General features: G+C 47.0%; 1 protein-coding gene across 3 annotated transcripts; it reads right to left on the bottom strand.

Annotated features, from left to right (window-relative positions):
- Positions 1 to 270: 270 nt before the first annotated feature.
- On the bottom strand, positions 271 to 19,308 carry LOC146576769 (calpain-15-like). Of its 3 annotated transcripts, none has more exons than XM_085272269.1 (13): positions 19,165 to 19,308; positions 17,107 to 17,294; positions 9,827 to 10,877; positions 9,337 to 9,545; positions 9,046 to 9,229; positions 7,770 to 7,993; positions 7,551 to 7,676; positions 5,532 to 5,684; positions 5,052 to 5,213; positions 4,702 to 4,922; positions 3,600 to 3,745; positions 3,174 to 3,352; positions 271 to 2,888 (listed from the first exon to the last, which is right to left on the bottom strand). In XM_085272269.1, the coding sequence occupies exons 2-13, from the start codon at positions 17,265 to 17,267 to the stop codon at positions 2,711 to 2,713; spliced, it is 2,994 nt and encodes a 997-aa protein (XP_085128395.1). In that variant the 5' UTR covers positions 17,268 to 17,294; positions 19,165 to 19,308; the 3' UTR covers positions 271 to 2,710. The 3 variants fall into 3 exon arrangements, with proteins under 3 accessions (XP_085128395.1, XP_085128396.1, XP_085128397.1); XM_085272270.1 differs by having other exon boundaries at positions 271 to 2,884; XM_085272271.1 differs by lacking the exons at positions 17,107 to 17,294; positions 19,165 to 19,308 and adding an exon at positions 13,200 to 13,226.
- Positions 19,309 to 20,283: the final 975 nt, after the last annotated feature.

Here is a 20,283-nt window from a genome sequence, read left to right as displayed (position 1 = left end):
AAAATCAAAGTGATTGTACAGCAAAGATGTACTAGGAAGAGTTGATCCAGAGCTTTCCTGGGAATCAGTGGATTTTAAAATATTGTGGTGTCAAAAGTGACACAGTGATGGGTGTTAGTGCACTCACGAATTATAAAAAGAACTCTAGATAATTCTGTGTATTTAATTCTCCACACTGTAAAGGGCCATGCAACTGTTTATTGTGAAATACTGCATTAAAAGACTTTTCTGCTGATTGCGTCTCAAAAAATGAAAAAACGAAGATGTGAAAACTTTCAAATGTTTATTTCCTTCAGTTCACCCGCATATTTTTTCTATTGTTATTTACATTCATACTGCTATGCATACAGTATATAAACTTTATATTAAAGTAGCTACTGAGCGAACAGAATACGGAGTAAAAGTCAACCTGAACGTTTAAAAAGCTTCAGTGTAACACTAACCACATCAGAATGCATACACGTCTATTTTCACCCTGCTATCAGAGAAGAGAAGCTGCAGATAAAGAGCTCGACTTGTTTTTCTGAAGCATAAAGACAGCTTTCAAACATTTGCATAGTTTTTATTCTGTCAACACGATGGTAGTTTTAAATCCACGAGAATAAAACTGTTTCCTACACGTCCTTCAAAATAAAAGAGACTCCAGCATACAGTTGATAAAGTGCTAATGCTTCACACAGCAGCTCTGCGCTGTGACTCTAAAACACAACATTCAAACATCACGCGGACACCACGTCATCTCCACGGCTGCCCTCCAATCACGTGTCAGTGGTTGCAGCAAAGACAGCGTGGACCTGAACATGCTCTGATGTGACGGATAAAGTGCATCGTGTGATTTCTGCTCTAAATGTGGTGTTTCTGGGGGGGGTGCGGCTCCGGGTTCACTTCTCTGCGGCTCCCAAGGCAGAAGTCAAAGTGTTAACAGACACCTGGGCTGGAAGACACCTGCAGGTCCAGCTCATCCAATCAGAGTTGGGCAAAAAAAACCCAAAAAAACCCCAAAAAACGTGTTACTTTAGACTAAATTCAAAATTTAATTTAAACTCTGTGCAACTATGAGGTCAGAGCAGATGAAACTGGTTCTGCTGGACGTTTCTTCCTGCTAAAAGGGAGTTTTTCCTTCCCACTGTCGCCAAAGTCCTTGCTCATCTGATTGTTGGGGTTTTCTCTGTATTATTGTAGAGTCTCTACCTTACAATACAAATACCTGGGGTGGCTGTTGTTGTTTGGTGTTATGTAGATAAAATTGAAACCAAATTTCTGACCTTCACTTTCAGATGTTAGGCAGGATTCACACGGAGGTGTTTCGAGCTTCACCTGGTGTCAGCCAATCAAGTCATGCTTATACAAATACTCCAGTGCTGCCACTAGCCAATGAAATCACAATATGGAAATCCTGAGGGAGTAGCATCAAAATGTTGGAGTCAAAGCAGAGAGCAATCAGGAGCTCCACCTTCAAGTGTTGGAGCAGCGTGCAGGTGTGAATCCCGCCTTACAGGTGAACATTCACAGGTTGATCATGACCGCTTGCTCACAAACGTAGTGTCAGTTTGTAGTGATAAAAAGGGAAAGTATTAAATAGCATTTCACACTGAGACGATTTCCTGCAATAATCCAGAAGAAGAAGAAGAAAAGGTTACAGCGTGCTTTTATGTTGAAGGAGCTGAGACGGCACTAACTTCCAGACTGGCTTAAAAGAAGAAGCTTCATCCCTGCAGACGGGAAACTGGCTCTCATGCAGCTTCTCCCTTTGCTACAGGAACAGCACAGCTCACAGACACTAAGTGCTGCCCCTCTGCAGGCTTACAGAAGCTGGCCAATGAGAAACAAAACGGCTGTAAAGGCAGTAGGGCCTTGAAGGGACAGAAACTCAAACGGCTGCACGAAGAGTCAGCAGCAGATAAAGAAGGTCCGAGATTAAAACTATGGAGGCAGAAATGAGCAGGAGACATTTAAAGATCTGTGAAGAGACAAATGCTTCAACCTCTGAAATAATAACACAGATCGATCGGACAGGCTACAGAAACTCCCACTGAAGTCAGGAGGTACACCTGCTCCTCAGGCCTGTGGTTCATCCCTGGCTGCTCCAGATGTGAAGTTACGTAAATATTTAAAACTAAAGAATAAAAAAACAAGTGTGTGGATGAATGATTGCAATTAGTCTGTAGAGTAAAGAGTAAATACTGATCCTTTTACCAAATGTGAACCAGCCAATGGGAGGGCTGCTTCCATTTCAAACCAACAGATGGGATTAACAGCAACATGATGTCTGAACCTTTGGAACATCTGTTCCACATCTGTAAGAAAGAGAAACCGAATTATTGAGCTCGTCCGCGCTCTGACGAGCCGTCACGTCGCTGTGTGACGCGTCGCCATCTCTGTTCGTGTCATCCAATCAGACGTGGCGTGTTATTCTGGTGATGACAGATGATGTGTGAACTCTGGTCCTTAAACAGTTCGTAGAAAATGAATTTCATCTTAATTAAATTCAGTTTAAAGTAATCTCAGACTGGTTTAAACTTAGATTTAAGGAGAATTAAAGTGTTTTCTGATGTTAACCCTGTTTTCTTTCAGCCTCACTTTGATAACTTCTGCCGATGAGGAGCTCTGACTCTAACAGACTCGGTGTCCGTGGGAAATAACCCTGTTCTCTATCAAGGCAGCGGTCCGATGAGTTCCTGTGTCCATCGAGATGCTTCCTCCCGGCTCGTCATAGCGGCCGAGGCCGGTGCAGACCTGCGGTCTCGGGGCTCAGAGCCGGACTGTGCGTCGCCTTCGAGGGGCTCCAGTTCCCCAGAGAGGCCTGGACGGCCTTCCGGTGAGCCAGTCTGTGCGTGATGGAGAACCCAGCGTTCCCCTCCAGCTGAGACAAAACCACAAGCACCTGTCTGAGAGACAAACACAGGCCAAGTCACAGGTGTACAAACATGCTCCGCCCCTTTAATTTCTCAGAGCGAGGAAATTAAATATTAACACATAATTGAGTTGTGACTATTTCCCGATAGAGTCAGATCCACAGGTTTGTGGACGGTGGCACGTGTCTCGGTGCGTCCCACTACAAACAGGTCTCAGCTGGGATTTAAGTGTGTATGAAGTACAGCGGCGTTTTGAAAGTTGCGCTGAAATGTCGCGGCGTTCCCGGGTGGGAGCGTGAGGCTCGGCGTGCGGCGCACCTGTGCAGAGGAGGGATGCTGTCGATGGTCTTCAGGCTGCTGCGCGTCGACACCACGTTGAAGCTGTCGCTGCAGTCGCAGGACACGTGCAGGTGATGCCTCGGGTGCCTGTTCTCCACCATGACGATAAGCCCCGCCCAGCCGTGGGTCAGGTAGTAACAGGTCATCCCCTCCCGACCCTGACACACAACAGTGATTCTCCATTACAGGTCAAAGTTTGAAGCAATGAAAGAGACTTCCTGTTAATGTCAGGGTGGATGTTGTTTAATGATGAATGAAGTCGATTTGAAATCGTTAGCGATGAAATGAAGACGAGAGATTTAAGAGCTCATAAATACTGAATGAACTACACACATCTGAATGAGTTTCAGTCTTTGAGGACGTCAGAGGTGACAAACATGTTTCAAAGCTCTCAGATTCTCTCACCTCGTGCCGCTCGCCTTTGGTTTCTGCCAGCTGGATGATGGCGTCGGCGATGGTGGTGCTGGAGGCCGTCACTTGCTCCACCATCACCAGTCTGGAGCTGTAGACCGCCAGCACGTAGCCAGGCGCCTCCGACCTGCCGCAGCTCACTGAAACAGCACAACAGCGGCTCACTGATGACGGTGTAACGCCTGCTGCGACGCTTCAGGTACACCTGAGTCAGTTTCCCTCTGAGTCGGTTTCCCCCTGAGTCAGTTTCCCTCTGAGTCGGTTTCCCCCTGAGTCAGTTTCCCCTTGAGTCAGTTTCCCCCTGAGTCAGTTTCCCTCTGAGTCGGTTTCCCCCTGAGTCAGTTTCCCCTTGAGTCAGTTTCCCCCTGAGTCAGTTTCCCTCTGAGTCGGTTTCCCCCTGAGTCAGTTTCCCCTTGAGTCAGTTTCCCCTTGAGTCAGTTTCCCCCTGAGTCAGTTTCCCTCTGAGTCGGTTTCCCCCTGAGTCAGTTTCCCCTTGAGTCAGTTTCCCCTTGAGTCAGTTTCCCCCTGAGTCAGTTTCCCTCTGAGTCGGTTTCCCCCTGAGTCAGTTTCCCCTTGAGTCAGTTTCCCCCTGAGTCGGTTTCCCTCTGAGTCGGTTTCCCCCTGAGTCAGTTTCCCCCTGACCTCTTTTGAACTCTTTAATGAGTTCATGCAGCATTTACATGGAGCTGGATGCTCTGCACTGAGGGGCTAAAATTCAGCCTTTTCTTGCATTTTGAGTCTTAATGACCTGATGAGTGCAGGAGCCATCGCCACAAAACTTTCAGGGCTGGAAAACAGATTTAAGCTCTGCAACGAAACCAACTTCACGTCCACTCCACGGTGCAGTCTGCTTTTTGTTCAGCAGCCGAACCCCAGAACTTTAAAAAGTGCATTCTGGGTAAACTTTCAGGGCTTTAACCAGCATGTGGGGGATATGTGTCTGCTCAGAACCAGTTGAAGCTCCATTTAAACTACATTTTCTACCAGGATCATCTTCCAGCTCCGACTCCTTTGGAGTAAAAACACTTTTTAAAGAAGACACATTTTGGCTGCAAAATATAGAATCATCATGGAGATTGAGTGCTCGTGTTCTTACCTCCGCCCTCGGTGATGCAGCTGTGCCAGTGGTTAAAGGCGCAGCAGAGGACGGCATACTCGCCCGGCTCCAGCATGACATCGCAGCCCACGAACCTCCTCACCGAGCGGCGGCTGTGAGCCAGCAGGCGGCCCAGCGTCAGCGTGCCGGCGCTGTCGTAGGCGACCCGAAACACCAGCACGCACAGATCCAGCAGGTGGCTCTCTGCCGTGTCCCAGCGCCTGAAACACGGCTCTTTTATTTCACCATGTTTACTTCATCGCTGACGTTTATTTATCTTTACTATCACCTCTGTGGTGCTCAGGTGACAGCGGTGACGTTACAAAAAGCCGCACAGGTGCGCGTCCTACCTGCTGCCCTGCTGGAATAAAGCCAGCTCCATGGCCGTCCTCTCCAGCACCGTGATCGACACCACCGACACGGGGACGTCGGCGGCTCGGGGGAAAACGCCGGGGACTCGAACCTCCTGCCAGTCTGAGTGGATCTTACAGATGTCCACGGAGTCAAAGTACCTGACAGGAGAGAACAGCGAGTCTGTTTTTGTTCAGCGTTTTGATGCTTTTCTTTACTCTGCAGGTCACCAGAGAGCCTTTAGCAAGAGAGTTAGGACGACTTTACAGTCACAGATTACACAAAGCAACGCACAAGAGGGCAGAGAGAGCAGGCGGGGTGGATGTTAATGAACACTTTATATTCTGTCATTTGTCATAAATGAACTCTTTGTTTTTCCCACTTTACATCTGAGTAAAGTTTTCTTCTGTTTTTAGGTCTTCCTGCTCAGACCGGGAATAAAACTAACGCAGACATCAAAAACACGCTGCTGCCGTCACCTGGTGAAATCCCAGAAGTCCATCCAGAACAGGCCGTCCTCGGCTCGCTGGGCGCACAGCTCCCTCTTCAGCTGCGGAGGCCAGTCTGACCAGTCGTCCGCCCAGGCTCCGGTCCAGGAGAAGCGACCCCACGGGTTCCTCAGCTGCAGTAACCTGACACACACAATGGGATTAACAGGCTCGCTAGCTTAAAGTCAGATTTGGCGAGCCTTTATAACCTGGCTATATCACCATGGTAACTGGTGCTGAACATGTGACCTGGTCTGGAGCAGGTTATGCGGTTTAAAACCAGCTGGAAGTGCCAGATTGCACTGATTCCTCCACCTGGTTTCTTCCTGTTAAAAGGGAGTTTTTCCTTCCCACTGTCACCGAGTGCTGGCTCACAGGGGGTCATAGGATTGTTGGGTCTACCTTACAATATAAAGCGCTTTGAAGAGGACTGTTGTTGTAATTTGGCGCCGTATGAATAAAATTGAATTGAACAGATTTAGTGTGTATGCAGCTCCTCGCTTAATAAAAGCTTAAAGATGCGTGAACATTTAGGAACAGCCTGCTCTTCATCACTGCTTCGTGCACACGGTCAGAGGCGGTTCTAAATTTTTCGAGGAGTACGATGAAGAAGATGCTGATGACTCACAGTGATGTGCGGTATGTGTTTCACGTCTTCTAAATGTTCACGCTGCTGGGTTAATGAGATGGGTCTGACGCCCACGGAGACATCGCAGAGCTGTTCTTTCAAACTTTTTCAAGCGTCTGCAGACTCCACCTCCAACCCCACTGACAGAAAAACATCCGTTTGTGAGTAATCAGCCTCCCGTTCCCTCCAGGGTTTCTCTTGCAGTTCGACTCCTGCCACCTCCTCCTGCGGATCCTCCTCCCTGTAGCTCGCAGCAGTCGCCGCTGTAGGTTTGAGGAAACATCCCGTATGCGTGTGAATGATGAAGCGGTTAATGGAGTGACGCTGAGAGGAACATTTGTTCTCTGAATGTGTCCTTAAGGCAGCGCTCGTCTGCAGACCTGCTGCATTTATACTGTGGGAGTTTTGATGGATGATAAGAGCAGAGCCTCCGGGCTCAGGCTTGGAGAAAACACCCCCGCCTGTCCCACGCAGGAGCAAGTCACTCTGACTGATGCAGGCACACGACTGCAGACATCGAGTCTCTGCTGTTTGTGCAGTTCGTCTCTGCTGCTCTTATTTGTGTCTGTTCAGGATGGATGTGCGCTCGTGTGTGTGGTCAGGTTTCACGTCGTGTGGCCGGGTGTTCGACTCCCTGCTGCACTTTGTTCTGCGCTCAGTTTGCTTTGCGTCTCCTTTTCGGTCTTGTGGCGTCTCTTTGGTCGACTTTGTAACTGTTAACTTCAAGCAGAGACTCAGAGAGTGATGTCATCAGCGGGTCTGTGTGACCGTCAGTGTTTTGGACACAGAATGACTGTATGTGGACGAGAGGGTGGAGCTGAGTAGGCGGGGCTTCTTTGATTTGTGGTGAATTTTTCTGCATTAATTTATGTTTGAAACGTTGTTTATGGAAAAACTCCAAAACCAGGCACCAGGTTTCCAACACCATATATGGAAGGAAGTCTTTCCAGTTTTTACTGAGGGGGACAAACGCCCATCCACCTGTCCGTCAAAGAAGCCACACCCCTATTAACGCTAAACTCAGCTTTAATCCAATTCAAACAGGTGAGTTATAGATATTTTATCATTCAATCAGTTTGAGCATCAGGCTGTAAACTATGGCTCTCTGCTGGAGGATCTGCAGGTTTCTCAGCTTCTGTGTTCATGTTTTTTAAACCTGCTCTTAACTTTTACCTGTTACTCTTATTATTGTGCATATTTCCAGTTTCTCTGGGTTTTTTTTTTTTTTTTGATTTTTTAAAAATATATCTCTTATTTGTTGTACAGTGTCCTTGGGTGCTCTGAAAAGCGCTATTTTTAAATAAAATGTATTATTATTATTTTTACTAAACTATAATGAGATAACGAGAACGGTAACCAACGGAGCGACCTCGAAGCCTCACCTGTGGCCGTCAACGTCCCGCACATCGAGCACAGAGTACGCGTGTCGCGGACGTAAACCTAGAGACTCGTACTCCGCGTCGTCCACCTTCATGTTACCTCCACCGCAGGACGCCCCCATCAGGAACCTAACAGCAGCACGAACAGAGGCGGGGTTAACCGAGCTTAAAGAAACAGCTCCGTCCTCTCAGAGCGCTTCAACCTTCCCACAAACGTCTCACCCGGCCTCTTTGGAGCTCAGCATCTTGGCCCAGATCAGGTCCGTGTCGATGGGCTCCTCTTTGGGGTTGGTGGCACTGACCTGAAGGGCCAGCGACTCGCAGGGGGCCCCGGTCAGGGTGGAGAGGCCCTCGATGGCGCGGCCGGCTTGCAAAGCAAAGTAGGAACCGTGGAGCTTGGCCAGAGCCTTTTCAATCAGAGCCACCCACAGCTGCTTCCTCTGGGCCTGGGGAGGATGGAGAGGATCAAAGCTTGAACATGATGACGAGAAGAGGAAGTGCACATATGTGCTCACAGCTAATCAGAGAACCCGAAGCCTGTTCCTGATCCTGATCTCATCATTACTGACAAAAGCAGGCTAACAGGACCTGAGAGTGGACACGTCAGGACTTCCATTAGAAACCTCCAAATTCTAAGATGCATTAAAGTATTAAAGTAATCCAGGGATAGTTTTCTTCACCTACTCCAAGAGATAAAACATCTGTTAGCTAACTGCTGCTCATTTGATGCCTGAACTCAAAATGCCGTGAAGTACGGTGTGGTGGACAGAAATTATTTTACTGCAGTCGAAACCTGTAAAAAATCTAAAGGATATTCTTCCACAGATAAAACATCCGAACTCAGGCAGTAATAAAACGCTGCCCTCTGGTGGTGAAGCAGAATTCTGCAGCGGGCAATCACACAAAGTGCCTTTAAACAGAAATGCCTCAGATATGGAGGAATACCCATGATGCTACAGGAATCGCCTCTTCTTTTAATGTGTAATTCACTGTGTAAGGTGTAATTCAGGCCACTGGGTGGCGCCGCAGAGTACAAAGGAAGAAGAGGATAACTTAAAGATGGGAGTCTTGTTTAGCCTCCCTGTGCTCCAAGCAGGTACAGAGGATGGCTCTACCAATCTTTAAAAATGGTTCCCATCCTCTAAGAGGTGAATTTCAGCTTCTTTCCTCAGGACGGAGGCTTCTATTTCCGAGATGCAGGACAAAGCGTTAGAAAAATAGCTTTGTCCCCGTTGCTGTCACTGAATTAAATAAGAACTGTTTTTGTTTTTGATTCGAGATATTAAATTACTATATATGTGCTACAGTGAGGTTTATATCTTTATTAGGTATGTGTGTTTTTTTTGAAGGGATGCCAAATGCTGTCATTTTTCTGTAGAGCAAATTTACCTTGCTTTTGGGTATAAATAAAGTTACCTTGAAAACTCTGGACTTTTCCCCGTGTTTTGAGCTGAGACCTTTTTCCAACACCAACCACACATCACGTGAACAATTTCACCTGAGAGAAGAGGAGGTGGCCGCTCTCGTCGCACGGCAGCATGTCGTCCACCAGCACTGTCGTCCACGAGCCGTCTTTGCACAGACGCACCTGATAGGCTCCCTCTGCGCACAGCGAGCGGGTCACCATCACCTTCTCCACCAGCTCCGGCCGCTCCGCCAGAACAGCCAAGGCGCTCAGGAACCTGCTCCCCGAACACAGCCTTCCTTTAATGTGCTTAAACAATCATCCAGAAATAAATCCTGGGAATAATAAGCAATAATAAACTCTGTGACAGCATAATCAGCTCACCAGCAGTTACCCAGAAGCCCCTGCAGGATGTCGGACGGACGCAGCGTGCGGAAAACGGTCCACTTCACGCCGCGGTCTCTGAAGGCGGCGCAGCTGATTTCCTGTGGACGAAGCCACTTCTTGACCCGATGCTGGACGCTGTCGTCCAACGGGAAGCCGACGGACTTTGGACCAGGAGGGAAACTGTCGTCCACAAACGTCACCGCGTTCTGGGAGAAGAAGAAGACGATGATGCAATGAGATGTGCACGCCTGACACGCCCACTCCTCCATCTGCTGTTTAACCTGTTTAATTTTTCTCGTTAATGTCGGAGGTTCTGATGCAGATCCAGAGCTGAACACAGCGAAATTCAGGCTGCTCTGCACTCTGGGTGGAGGTCGTTTTGGCTCTGAGGAAGACTGTCAGTCCACCTCCATGATAGTGAAGTAACATCAGCATAAACTCTTGTTTCTACCTTAAATTTAAAGGTGGGTGTGTGCTTTAAACGCACCTCTCTGCAGAAGCTGACGATGTTCTCCCACAGCTCTTTGGCCGTGCCCTCGTCACTCTGCCGCAGCGCCTCCACCAGCCGGCTCTCCTTCCTCCTTGGGAACAATTCTGCTTTTAGCTGCTGAGGGGTGTGGCAGGCCTGGCAGTGTTTGGACTCCAGCCGGTTTATGAGTGTGCACGCCGGACACGCCCACTCCTCCATCCTGTTCACAGCGAGCGAGAATGACATGGAGGCGTCTGATGCAGGTGACAACGGGGACATCTCTTCTTTAAGGATGCTGAGTCTCCTGCCGGCCAGCAGCTCCGGCTGGGTGGAGGGATGGGACACAGCGAGGATGGAGGGAGAAGACGTGCTCTGAGCCTGGCTGAGGCCAACATCTGGAGGGGGCACCTCTCTGCGGCTGCAGGGCACTGGATTGTTGTGGCCAGCAGGGGGCGCAGTCAGCACGGAGGAGGTGTTCGGATGCAAAGCTTCTGCATGTAAACTCTCCCCTCGGGTGGAAATCGATAGCGAGAGCGCCGCCGCTGCAGGTTCGGCCCGCCGTGCTCCGTGATCCTCGCAGACGTCGGGCACGAGGAGCGCCTCGGCCGGGATCTGAGGGAGGGACAGTTTGCGGGGTCCACCGCAGGCCGAACAGGACATAGAGGTGGGCGTGTTCTGCAGCGTGCACCTCGAGCACTCCCATGCCAGGCTGCTTTTGTCGGCGTCTCCGGGCTGCTTCCTGCTCTGGGGTCGGCACGTCTCCGTCCAGGACATCCTGAGGGGGCCGGAGCAGCTGCTGGAGCGCTGAGGCCGGGGCTGGGCTTCCGCGGACGCCCTGGCATAGCCGCAGAGGTTGCAGGCCAGGCTGTCAGGGGAGTTCGCCAGTGTGCAGCGTGGGCACGCCCAACCGTCGTCCTCTCTGCTTGCTCCGGGCCACATCCACCGGGCATCGGGTCCCTGCCGAGGAGCTTCACAGATGGAGCAGCGGGGGGCGCCGGCGGCGTTGAGGAAAGTGCAGCAGCCGCACGCCCACTGACTCCTCTGGATGGGCATCGATCCAGAGGAGAAACTACAGAGAGAAACAGAGTCATGTGATCAAACGGGAGGACATTAACATCAGAACCTGACCGATGTAAGATTATTGAGACCGATATCGATATCAAAATCCATTTATGATGATTTACCAATATAGTATAAAAATTTAGCTAAAAAATAATCGTGTTTCATTGCTACAACAAGTCATGAATTACTTGTTGACTCCTTTTTTGAGGCATTCTAAACAAAAAAGTTGCAGAGCGCCCTCTGGTGGACAAACTATGCAACATCAACACTAATAAGACGTTTGAAGAGTGTTTCTATTGTCTCTTCTTTACTCTTATTTATCAGCCGTTACAAATGCAGATTTATTATATCGGCAAAAAGCTAATATCGATCAACATATGAGTCGGACTAATATATATTAATATATATTATTCCTACAAATAAAATCCATCAGCAAACACCAGTTGTTAAAAATAGATATTGGTCAAAGCGTCTCCTGGGTGGATGATGTTTCGTCATCTTTGGGTCCTCATCCTCTCCGGCTTTTTTCAGCAGTATTCATATGCAGCGTGTCTTTAACTGACAATACAATGTGTTGTAAGAAAAAAAAAAAGTATAATTGCACCCAAAAAAATCCGCGAAACAGCGAGGCCGCGAAAGGTGAACCGCATTATATCGAGGGAACACTGTATAACAATTTACTTATTTATTTCCTTATATTTAGTTAAGTTTAGTTTAATTTTAAATATTAATCTTTGCACTCCCTGCCCTCCATATTGGATTATTTTGAATCTAGAGATCAAGAATTAAATGAACAGCTTGAAATAAGCAGAGTAGCTGATCAGTCTCAGACATTTTCTTCATTGAGATAAGAATGATGTCTGGAAATGTTAGATAAACTTTGCCGTGTTTTTCATGACACTGGTGAAAATTTCCACCGTGAGTATCTGCTAAAAGCAAACCACAGCCACATCGAGCTTCAGTGTGTTTATCTGTGAAAGCCCGAGAGACGAAAATGGAAGAAAAATCCTGAAAATATGAGAAGAAATCCAAATATAAACGAGTGAGTGAATAACAGTTTCCTTTGCTGTGCTGGAGGGAAAATATTAAAATGCACGAATATGCAAATGAAACAACAAAATCTGCTCTTCCACTTTTGCCTCCCTGACGCCGGCTTCATCGCGAGCAGGCTGCTCAGCGTCTTTGTGAATATAGAATAAAAACACGGTTCTAATCTCAGATTCATGCTCGGCTGTAAAGCAGACCCAGATAATCTGCACCCTGGTGTCCAGGGAGGAACGAGACCTCGGGAGCCAGCGTCACAGCCGTGTTCAGGCTGGCCCACATTTTCTGGCTGCACTTTTCTAAGTAGTTTGGCATGAAGCCTGAAACTTCCAGCACAGCTGACCTGAAGGATTTACTGCAGAACAAGCTGTCTGTGAGAGGCAGGTGACGGCTGCTGCACGCCGCGCTCGGGACAAAACACACTTTTAATCAACAACCGGCCTTCGTGAGAACCTCTGCTGTTTGTGTGCTTGAGATACAAGCTGCTCGTTACCCACGCAGAAGGCTGTGCAATACAGAAAACCCCGAGTTATTTTTACTGACAAGATATAAACATGAGAACTTTCTAAGGTCATAAAAGTTGGAGGTGCTCATTTTCTGCAGATCCCCTGTGCGTTCATCGGCCCATATTTCCATGCAGATAAATGCTGTATGCTCATTCATTCAACTCAATTTAAACCAAATCAGATGGAAGTAGTCCCAAAACAGCTGCTGCACAAAGTGACGGATGGATCCAATTTCCTGGAAATGTTTCTCATAATCCGGACACAATGAGAGCCTTTTAGCTGCAAATTACAGCGGCTGAAAAAGGAACCGATGCAGGGAAACGGCCTGCAACCTGTGAAGGCTGCAGTTCCACTGACGTCCACTGGGGACTCCAGAAGTGAGTCACCCACTCAGGTTTTGAGAAGTTTTGTTGGATGTAATCAAATGAACGGCCCGGAGAGCTGTCAGCAACCACCCTCGATGCCAGCACACTGCTGCGGCTGTAGTTGGAACTCGTCTGCAAACAGCCTCCTGCTGCTCTTTGAGCTGCACTGAACAGCTAACTGCGAGTCACTTGGCTAGCAGTTAGCAAATATTTGCAGACAAATGCGAAAAACTACCGTAACCATGACAACCAAAGCAATCAACACAAAGCTTTTGGTGCAGCATCTTCTCATGACATTGTTTGAGAAACGCTAAAACTTTGCATCAGGAATAAAAATGTTTACAGCCAGAAACACAAACTGATTGGTCTCTGTCCATCATTTCCTCCTTCATAACACCTGATTTTATAACTCACCTGTTTCAACTGTATTAAGGCTTAAAGTTTATACTGTTAGGGGCGTGGCCTCTGTGACTGACAGGTGGATGGTGACCAGTGTTAGGAAGGTTACTTTTCAAATGTATCCCACTACAGATTACAGATTACATGCCCCAAAATGTAGTTTGTAACGTATTCAGAATACGTTACTCAATGAGAGTAACGTATTCTGAATACTTTGGATTACTTAATATATTATCATGCTGTTTACAACTACATGAATGAGCTATTGCTGTGATTTATTACTATTACTGACGGTTAAGGTTTAAATCTTAATATAAATGAGTAACAGTAGGTGGACATTAGGTAAGGCTGCACTTTTTGCAGCGATCTCGTGTAGAAAACTATTCCTCGCGTATATAAAACAGGTCCGCGGCTCCGAACCGTAGTAAAGGACCTCTGGCTGATACGTCGGGCTCGTGTCGGCTCGTAGCTGAAAACTAGTTTTACTTGGTTGTCTGGGTCGACTTTGCTAGCAGAGACAGAGAGAGGCGTTGAAAGGCTGCTGCAACGGAGCTCATTGTTTCAGAGGAAAACAGGAACACGGCGTACAGTCGAGTCTTAACAGCTTACTTACAACTGGGCTTGTCAGGCTCTCTGTTTGGCTGCAGTGGTTATTATTATATTTACATGCTTCCAGCTCCCGTTTCTGCTCGGTGACAGCTCGTACTTTTCCTTTTTCTCCCTCCTCGCGCTCACAGACACATCACGGGTATGGCAGTCCATTCTCCCTGCAGCACGGACTACACTGCCCATCAGGCTGCGTGCTTTAGGGCGATGCCTGTAACACTCTGCCTGTTGCCTTCATATTAAATCATTTTTTGAATAATAATTAAAAAAATATTTAAATAAATATTTTTTCTGGGCTTGTCAGAATAAATATTTTTTCACATCATTATGCGGCTGCAAGTAGAGGTGACGTGGGCCGTGAGACTGAGACATTAGAGCCTCTTAATGCGTGTTTGTTTGGGTTTCCACCGGCGTGGAATCACCAAAATAGAGAGGACACAGCCGAACATATGAAACAGGAAAAGACCGCCATGTAATCCATTTATTTAAACAAAGTAACTGTATTCTGAATACCACCTTTTTCAACTGTAACAGAATACAGTTACTCATATTTTAAATACGTAACGCTGGTACATGTACTCCGTTACTCCCCGACACTGATGGTGACACAGGCGGCTGTAGCTGCTAGCTGTCTGCTAGCTTCACCTGAACTGGACGTGTTTGTGCTGTTGGAGCCTTTTTAATGACATCGTATGTCTGCTGTGGGGTTACTGTAGTAACAGAAGGCGGAGCTGCAGATATGATGAAATTCTGCAGCAGTCTAACTTCTGCTCTTCACTTCTATTTAATTTAATTTTTACTTCTCTTATTGACTTTATTTTGGCGCCTTATCAACTCCTGTACTCTGCTATTGATCTTAAATAATTTCATTTCATTTTTCTTAAATGATTTAAGAAAACTGATTTCATTTCATTCAATAAGGAGGAGAAACACTGAAGGTGCAGGCAGCTCTAAACCTGAATCAGATTGTTTTGTGGATCATGGAACAACCTGCTGAGATCTGGACTTCCTGCAGCTCTAAGGAGGCGATTCCTCGGAGAACCCTGGAACTTCTTCTGTTCTGCTGTGTGTGTTTCCAGATGCCACGGCCGGCCTCTTTTCCTTCTCCTCCACATCTATGAAAGGTATTTTGATCTCTGTGCATCAGACGGGGAGTGCAGTGGCCTGCTGAGCTGAATTCCCAGCGGAAAGCTTGAGTGGGCTTCTTCAGACCAGCTCTTCCACCGGGGATTTCCCCATCAGCGCTCCGTTTCCTGTCAGCGAGTAACTCGACTCCCGGCCGAGGCTCCCGAAGGCTAAGATGACTCACAGTGAGCCGAGCGCCGGTGGTTTATTTGACATAAATGCAGTAATAATTAATAAGGAAGGCTGCGGTTTGATTCATATCGAACGATTCATGAAATATTCACGGTGACGTCTAAACGACGGACATAGATTCAGCCTTACTATAGTCGCTCATTAACAAAAGCAGCTGGGAGAGCTGTGGTGGTGCTGGATCCAGCTGTTCTGGTCACGGCGGGTTTGAAGATGTTTTTCTCCTTTGTTCTCGTCTCCTGTGCTTCTCTGTTTGTTGTGTGTTTCCTGAAGCTGTGTGTCGGTGCTTGTGTACATACTCTCAGTGTCTGGATGGTATGAGTGTGTTTATTGCATGTGCTGCAGGAGAAGCTGGATAATTTAGCGGGGAGAAAATAGACCTCAGTGAGCAGGAATCAATCAATCTCAGAGGATAAAACAATTTAGGATTCACGTTTTAGCCCCCACACATGCAGCAATGATCCAGCTGAACTCAAATAACATGACTTCATTTTTTCTCGGTTCCTAATTAAACAGTAATCAGCTTTTAGCGTTCTGCTAATCTGTGCTGATTGGTCGGTTAACGATTCAGGATGGTGCCCGCTGCAGCTAAAGCCCAGCAGAAGCAGCTGACTGAGGTGGTTGGAGGTGACGCTACGAACTCTCTGCAGCCTCTTCGCTTCATGCCCCAAATCAAAGTGGAAGATGCCGTAAAGCAGCGTGTGGCATCTTACTACAGCAGAAACTTCTGAGAAATCTAAAAACTCAACTATTTCGAACTTCTTGAACTCTTCTATCAACAGCATGATGAAAATTTGCTAGGACAGAGATTGGTTTATTCTGGAGGAGCGTAAGAGCGCCCCCTGTGCAACAGGAAGTTCTTCAGTCTGGACTGCTGCACGCCTTTGATCTTAATGTTCATCTTCCAGAGTCCATCTCTGTGACATCGAAGCCTTGAGCTGAGCGTTTTATGGGTTTGACTCCCAACACAGACGATGCTTTGCCCATCTGTCCTATTCCCCTCGCGCCGCCTCGCGTCTCCGCTTTGCTTCCTGTGGTTTTCCTCCCTTGTTTTTGCTTCTTTGGATTCAAACTTCCAGATTGCATCCCAGACATTTCAACATTGTTGAAAGGTTTGGTGACTTTGAGGTCGAGATCAGAAATATACATCGTATAGTTCCAGCTGGTTAGTAATGATTGTGATCAGACGGCCACACAGCGTCAACTCTGTGGCCCGTTTCCTTTTTAAACCACTTAAACCTAAATTCTGTTTAACGTGTTTCTTTGGCGAGCATCTGAACACAGCATGTTAAACCCTGTGCTGGGAACTGACGGTTACCTCAGAAGGACAATTTTCACTTTTCTCAAGATCGATTTATCTTATTTTTCCCCAGAAACAATAAAATGATTCTTCTTCGGTCTGTAAAACTCAAATCTACAACTTTAGATTTGGCCCTATTTCCAACCTCGGGTCTGGACATCGAGTAAAGCTGATGGTTACTGAACACCTGGAGGATTACAGACATTGTTAGCAGGTCTGATAACCTTTAGCTCACCATCGGCCAGTTTAAAGGGCGGCACCTGCACTCAGACTCTGGGCTTACAGCTCATATTCAGGGCTCTTCATGTCGGCTTTGCACTTTAACCCCCTAACCCTGCACCCCCAGCTGCAGGAACTAAATGCTTGTAAGAGACTAAATCTGCTCTGCTCATTAGCATGTGGTTAAAATGCAGCCTAGCAAAGATGCGTGTTTGCCGACAGCCTGGAGGATGAGGAGAGGTTAAATCTGCCTCTTCTGGTTTCTGCAGGTCTCTGTGGAGCTGCACAGCGCTGATTATCTGCAGCTCTGATTCCCAGCAAACCGGCAGGCACAAACAAACCTGCTCGCTGATAAAAAAAATCAGAGCAGAAGTGGGACCGCTGCAGAGGATATTACACTGCAGATATTACAAACTGAAAAAGAGCCACGGTCTCGTTCTCATCTCATCGTTACGTCTTTGCCACGCCTCCTTCGTGTCTCACCTGCGCTCCCTGTGCCGGCCCGGTCTGGGAAGCTGCCGAGGGAGGAATGTGCTTTGGCTGCTCCTCAGGCATCCCATGATGGGAGAGGGAGGCAGAGCTGCACCCCGGGGCGCCGCATCGTCCTCCGCCTCGTCAGTGAGGGAGGAGGAGGAGCTTCCCATGATGCCGCTGGCTCAGGTGGAAGTGCCCTGATGAAAGAGAGGGGGAGGCAGAGGGGGCATGAGCATGCACAGAGGACAGTAACACAAACACAGTGCTGCTGCGTTCACTGACTGTCTCGTCTCTGCTAATGTGCACGAGCTCCTCCACGTCTTCAGGCTTCTCCTTCCTTTGGTTTGCTGGGACTGAAGCGTTAACCCGGCCGAACACACTGCTGATGGGATTCTGTGCGTCACTTCTGACCAGTGTCACAAAACTTTAAGTGTCTCCATTCAGCTCATTCATCTTTTTATTGTTGGGTTTTACAGCAGCTTTGCATGAAACACAGAGCAAAATAATCCTTCTTTATCTCGCACCGCAGCCCTCGGTTCATCCTGTCTGAAAGGAGGCGCTTAAGCCCCTCCCCCTTTAAGACATCTTTATTCTGATTGGTTGTTCATCATTAAAAAAAAAGGTTTAAACAGCAGGTGGGTCAGAATATGTGCTCTCTATGACATCATACAGATCCAAGAGTAGAGAAAGCTGCGATAAACTGAGCGTTCAGAGCAGGCTGGAGTTCCTGTGCATACATTTTGGTTCTAAACTCTTTTCTGAGTGACTTCAGAAAGAAATTATATTTGCAAAGTCTGAATGACTCTGCAGCGGACTTAAAAGCCACGTTTGATTGATGCAGATCCATCCTTATAAACCTAATCATTCACCACTTCCACCATTAAGAGAAAGATTATCCCGGAGAGAAAATCACATTTAGCTTCATTCACAAATAGCAACGAGTCATTAGCCTCCCTCCCTTACTTACTGAGCATAAGTGGACAGACGCCGGCTGAGCATGTAAAGGAGGGATGAAGTAATTACCGTTTCTTTGTTTTACTGTGAGGTTTTGGTCGCGCTGAAAATAAAAGATGGAAAAAGTGCTGAAGCTTTCTAATCGTGCATTATTTGTAACGGCCAGCAGGTGGCAGCTCCTCTTGTTGTAACGATGAGTTTGAATAAAGTTGTTGATTTATGACCTCAGTAAGCACGTCAGGCTGAGTTTGTGCTGGAAAGTTTAAGTACCTTTGCATGATTCACAGTTCTTCTGTTTGAAACAAGATTTAGCCCCACCCCTTTTAGGGCAACTGCAACATTTAAACAGGTGGTGGGTGGAGCTTTTGTCTGCTCTCTGACATCATGCAGATCCAAAAGTTCAAAAAACTCTGTGAAACTGGTTGTTTGGAGCCGTCTGAAGACTACGTTACGTACACTGATCTTATATATCCACGTATGATATTTATGATAAGATAAATGTGTAATACATGAAAAATTAAATAATGGGTGATGTTATGATTATTATTAACTATTAACAGATTTTTAAACTAAATCACTTTTATCCTCATACTTCAGTTTTAAACCAGAGGAGGATTATATGAAATGTTAATCAGCAGCTTCATCTTCATCAGACTCATCAGTGTGTCTCTGGCTCCAGCTGCTCCTGCTCGCTCCACAGTTGTGTCCTTGAACAAGGACTTCAGATACGATCAGGAGCTCCAGATCCAGATGCTCCTGATCGGAACGCTGACTGAGAGTCTGCTGCACGCTCTTCTACCAAAATCCTCCGATTTTATTCCCAGAAGAGAAAGCTTTGCTCTCAAACTGTCTCTCTCCTCCTTGGTGTTTATGACTAAATGATAAAGATACGCTCCGAGCGTTAAAGCCGCAGATGTCTGCTGTTAAATGAAGTGATCAGAGACAGTTTGCTGTGCCTCCCTCTGTCCCTCACTGCAGAGGCTTCCCTGCTGATACCTGAAGTTCACATGCAGACTTTAGGTAACCTGGTGTACCTGCAGTACAGCTGGTGGCTGGCTGAGAGACTGCAGGCATGAAAACAAAGAGCAGCCCGGAGGAGAGCTGCAGACTCACCGCGGAGAGGATGCCCGCTGCCGCCGCTGCTGCACCTAGGAGGACACGGATCTGTGGCTGCCAGCTGCCGGAGACCTCCATGCATCCTCTGTCATTCACACAGCGATGTGCACAGTCACCATCGAGCTCCTCGCGGTCCCCACCGTCAAGCTGCGGGGAGGAAGAACCACTTCCTCTCCGCACCTTCAAAATAAAATCCCAATAAAGCAAGAAGAAGATTACTAAACCCCGAGAGGAGGCTGAACGTTTGCGTAGGAATCTGCGAAGGAAGCCACGTTAAGGCCTCATTCTACATGTCATCTGATTTATCACTGAACAGAAATGAACTGTACCTCAGTGCAATGACAAGAAAGATTCATCCTGGTTTCCGGGACCGCCCAGAACATTTCAGTGCCTGTGTCACCATCCACCTGTCAGTCGCAGCGGCCACGCCCCTAACAATGCAATCAGCTTGTATATCAGACTGTAAACGTAGTTCTGCTGTAAAGTTTTAACACTGGAGTCTATGGGGACTGACTCATTGCTGGAGCCTCTAGTGGACGTCAGAGAAACTGCAGGTTTGGTGCTTCACGTTACTGCTTGGTTATAACTCTCAGTAATCAGGAATTTATATGTTTTGTATATTTACAAGAAAAACATGCTGTTAAAAAATAATGGGATGAATGAATATTTTCTTTTTTCTGAGGTACAGCGTGTTAATATTATTATTTTTGCCCCTGTTACAACTCTTTTTCGTTCAGTGGAATATTACATTTGTGTCCTATAAAGTAAAAACAATATGTAAATGATCATTACTTGGAAAGACAGATTTTACTTGCAGTGCTTTAGTGGACCGTCTCCCTTCAAACTCTTTCTAATAAGCAAAAGTGACGTCACTGCACGCTTTAAGCGTCTGTGATCTGTCTGAGCTTTAAATGGGTTGATAGAAAAAATTTACTTGTGAGTCAGTTACTGAATGATAATGGTCAATTATTTTCTTATAAGGAATTTTTGTCTGTTTATGATTTTGCTGTCACTCCAAAAGAATACGCTGTAGTTTTTGATGCAATTCCAGATGGGGTGAGAAGGTTACTGGTGTCTGCTCCTAAAGGTAGAAATTGTGTTATTCCAGAACTAAAT

Source organism: Mchenga conophoros, linkage group LG4 (genome assembly GCF_057382185.1).
Source record: "Mchenga conophoros isolate Kocher_MC1m ecotype Shallow Benthic linkage group LG4, M_conophoros_male_GT1.1, whole genome shotgun sequence".
Classification (NCBI taxonomy): Eukaryota; Metazoa; Chordata; class Actinopteri; order Cichliformes; family Cichlidae; genus Mchenga; species Mchenga conophoros.
Note: the sequence above shows the minus strand (reverse complement) of the source record. Positions and strands in the feature narration are given on the sequence as shown.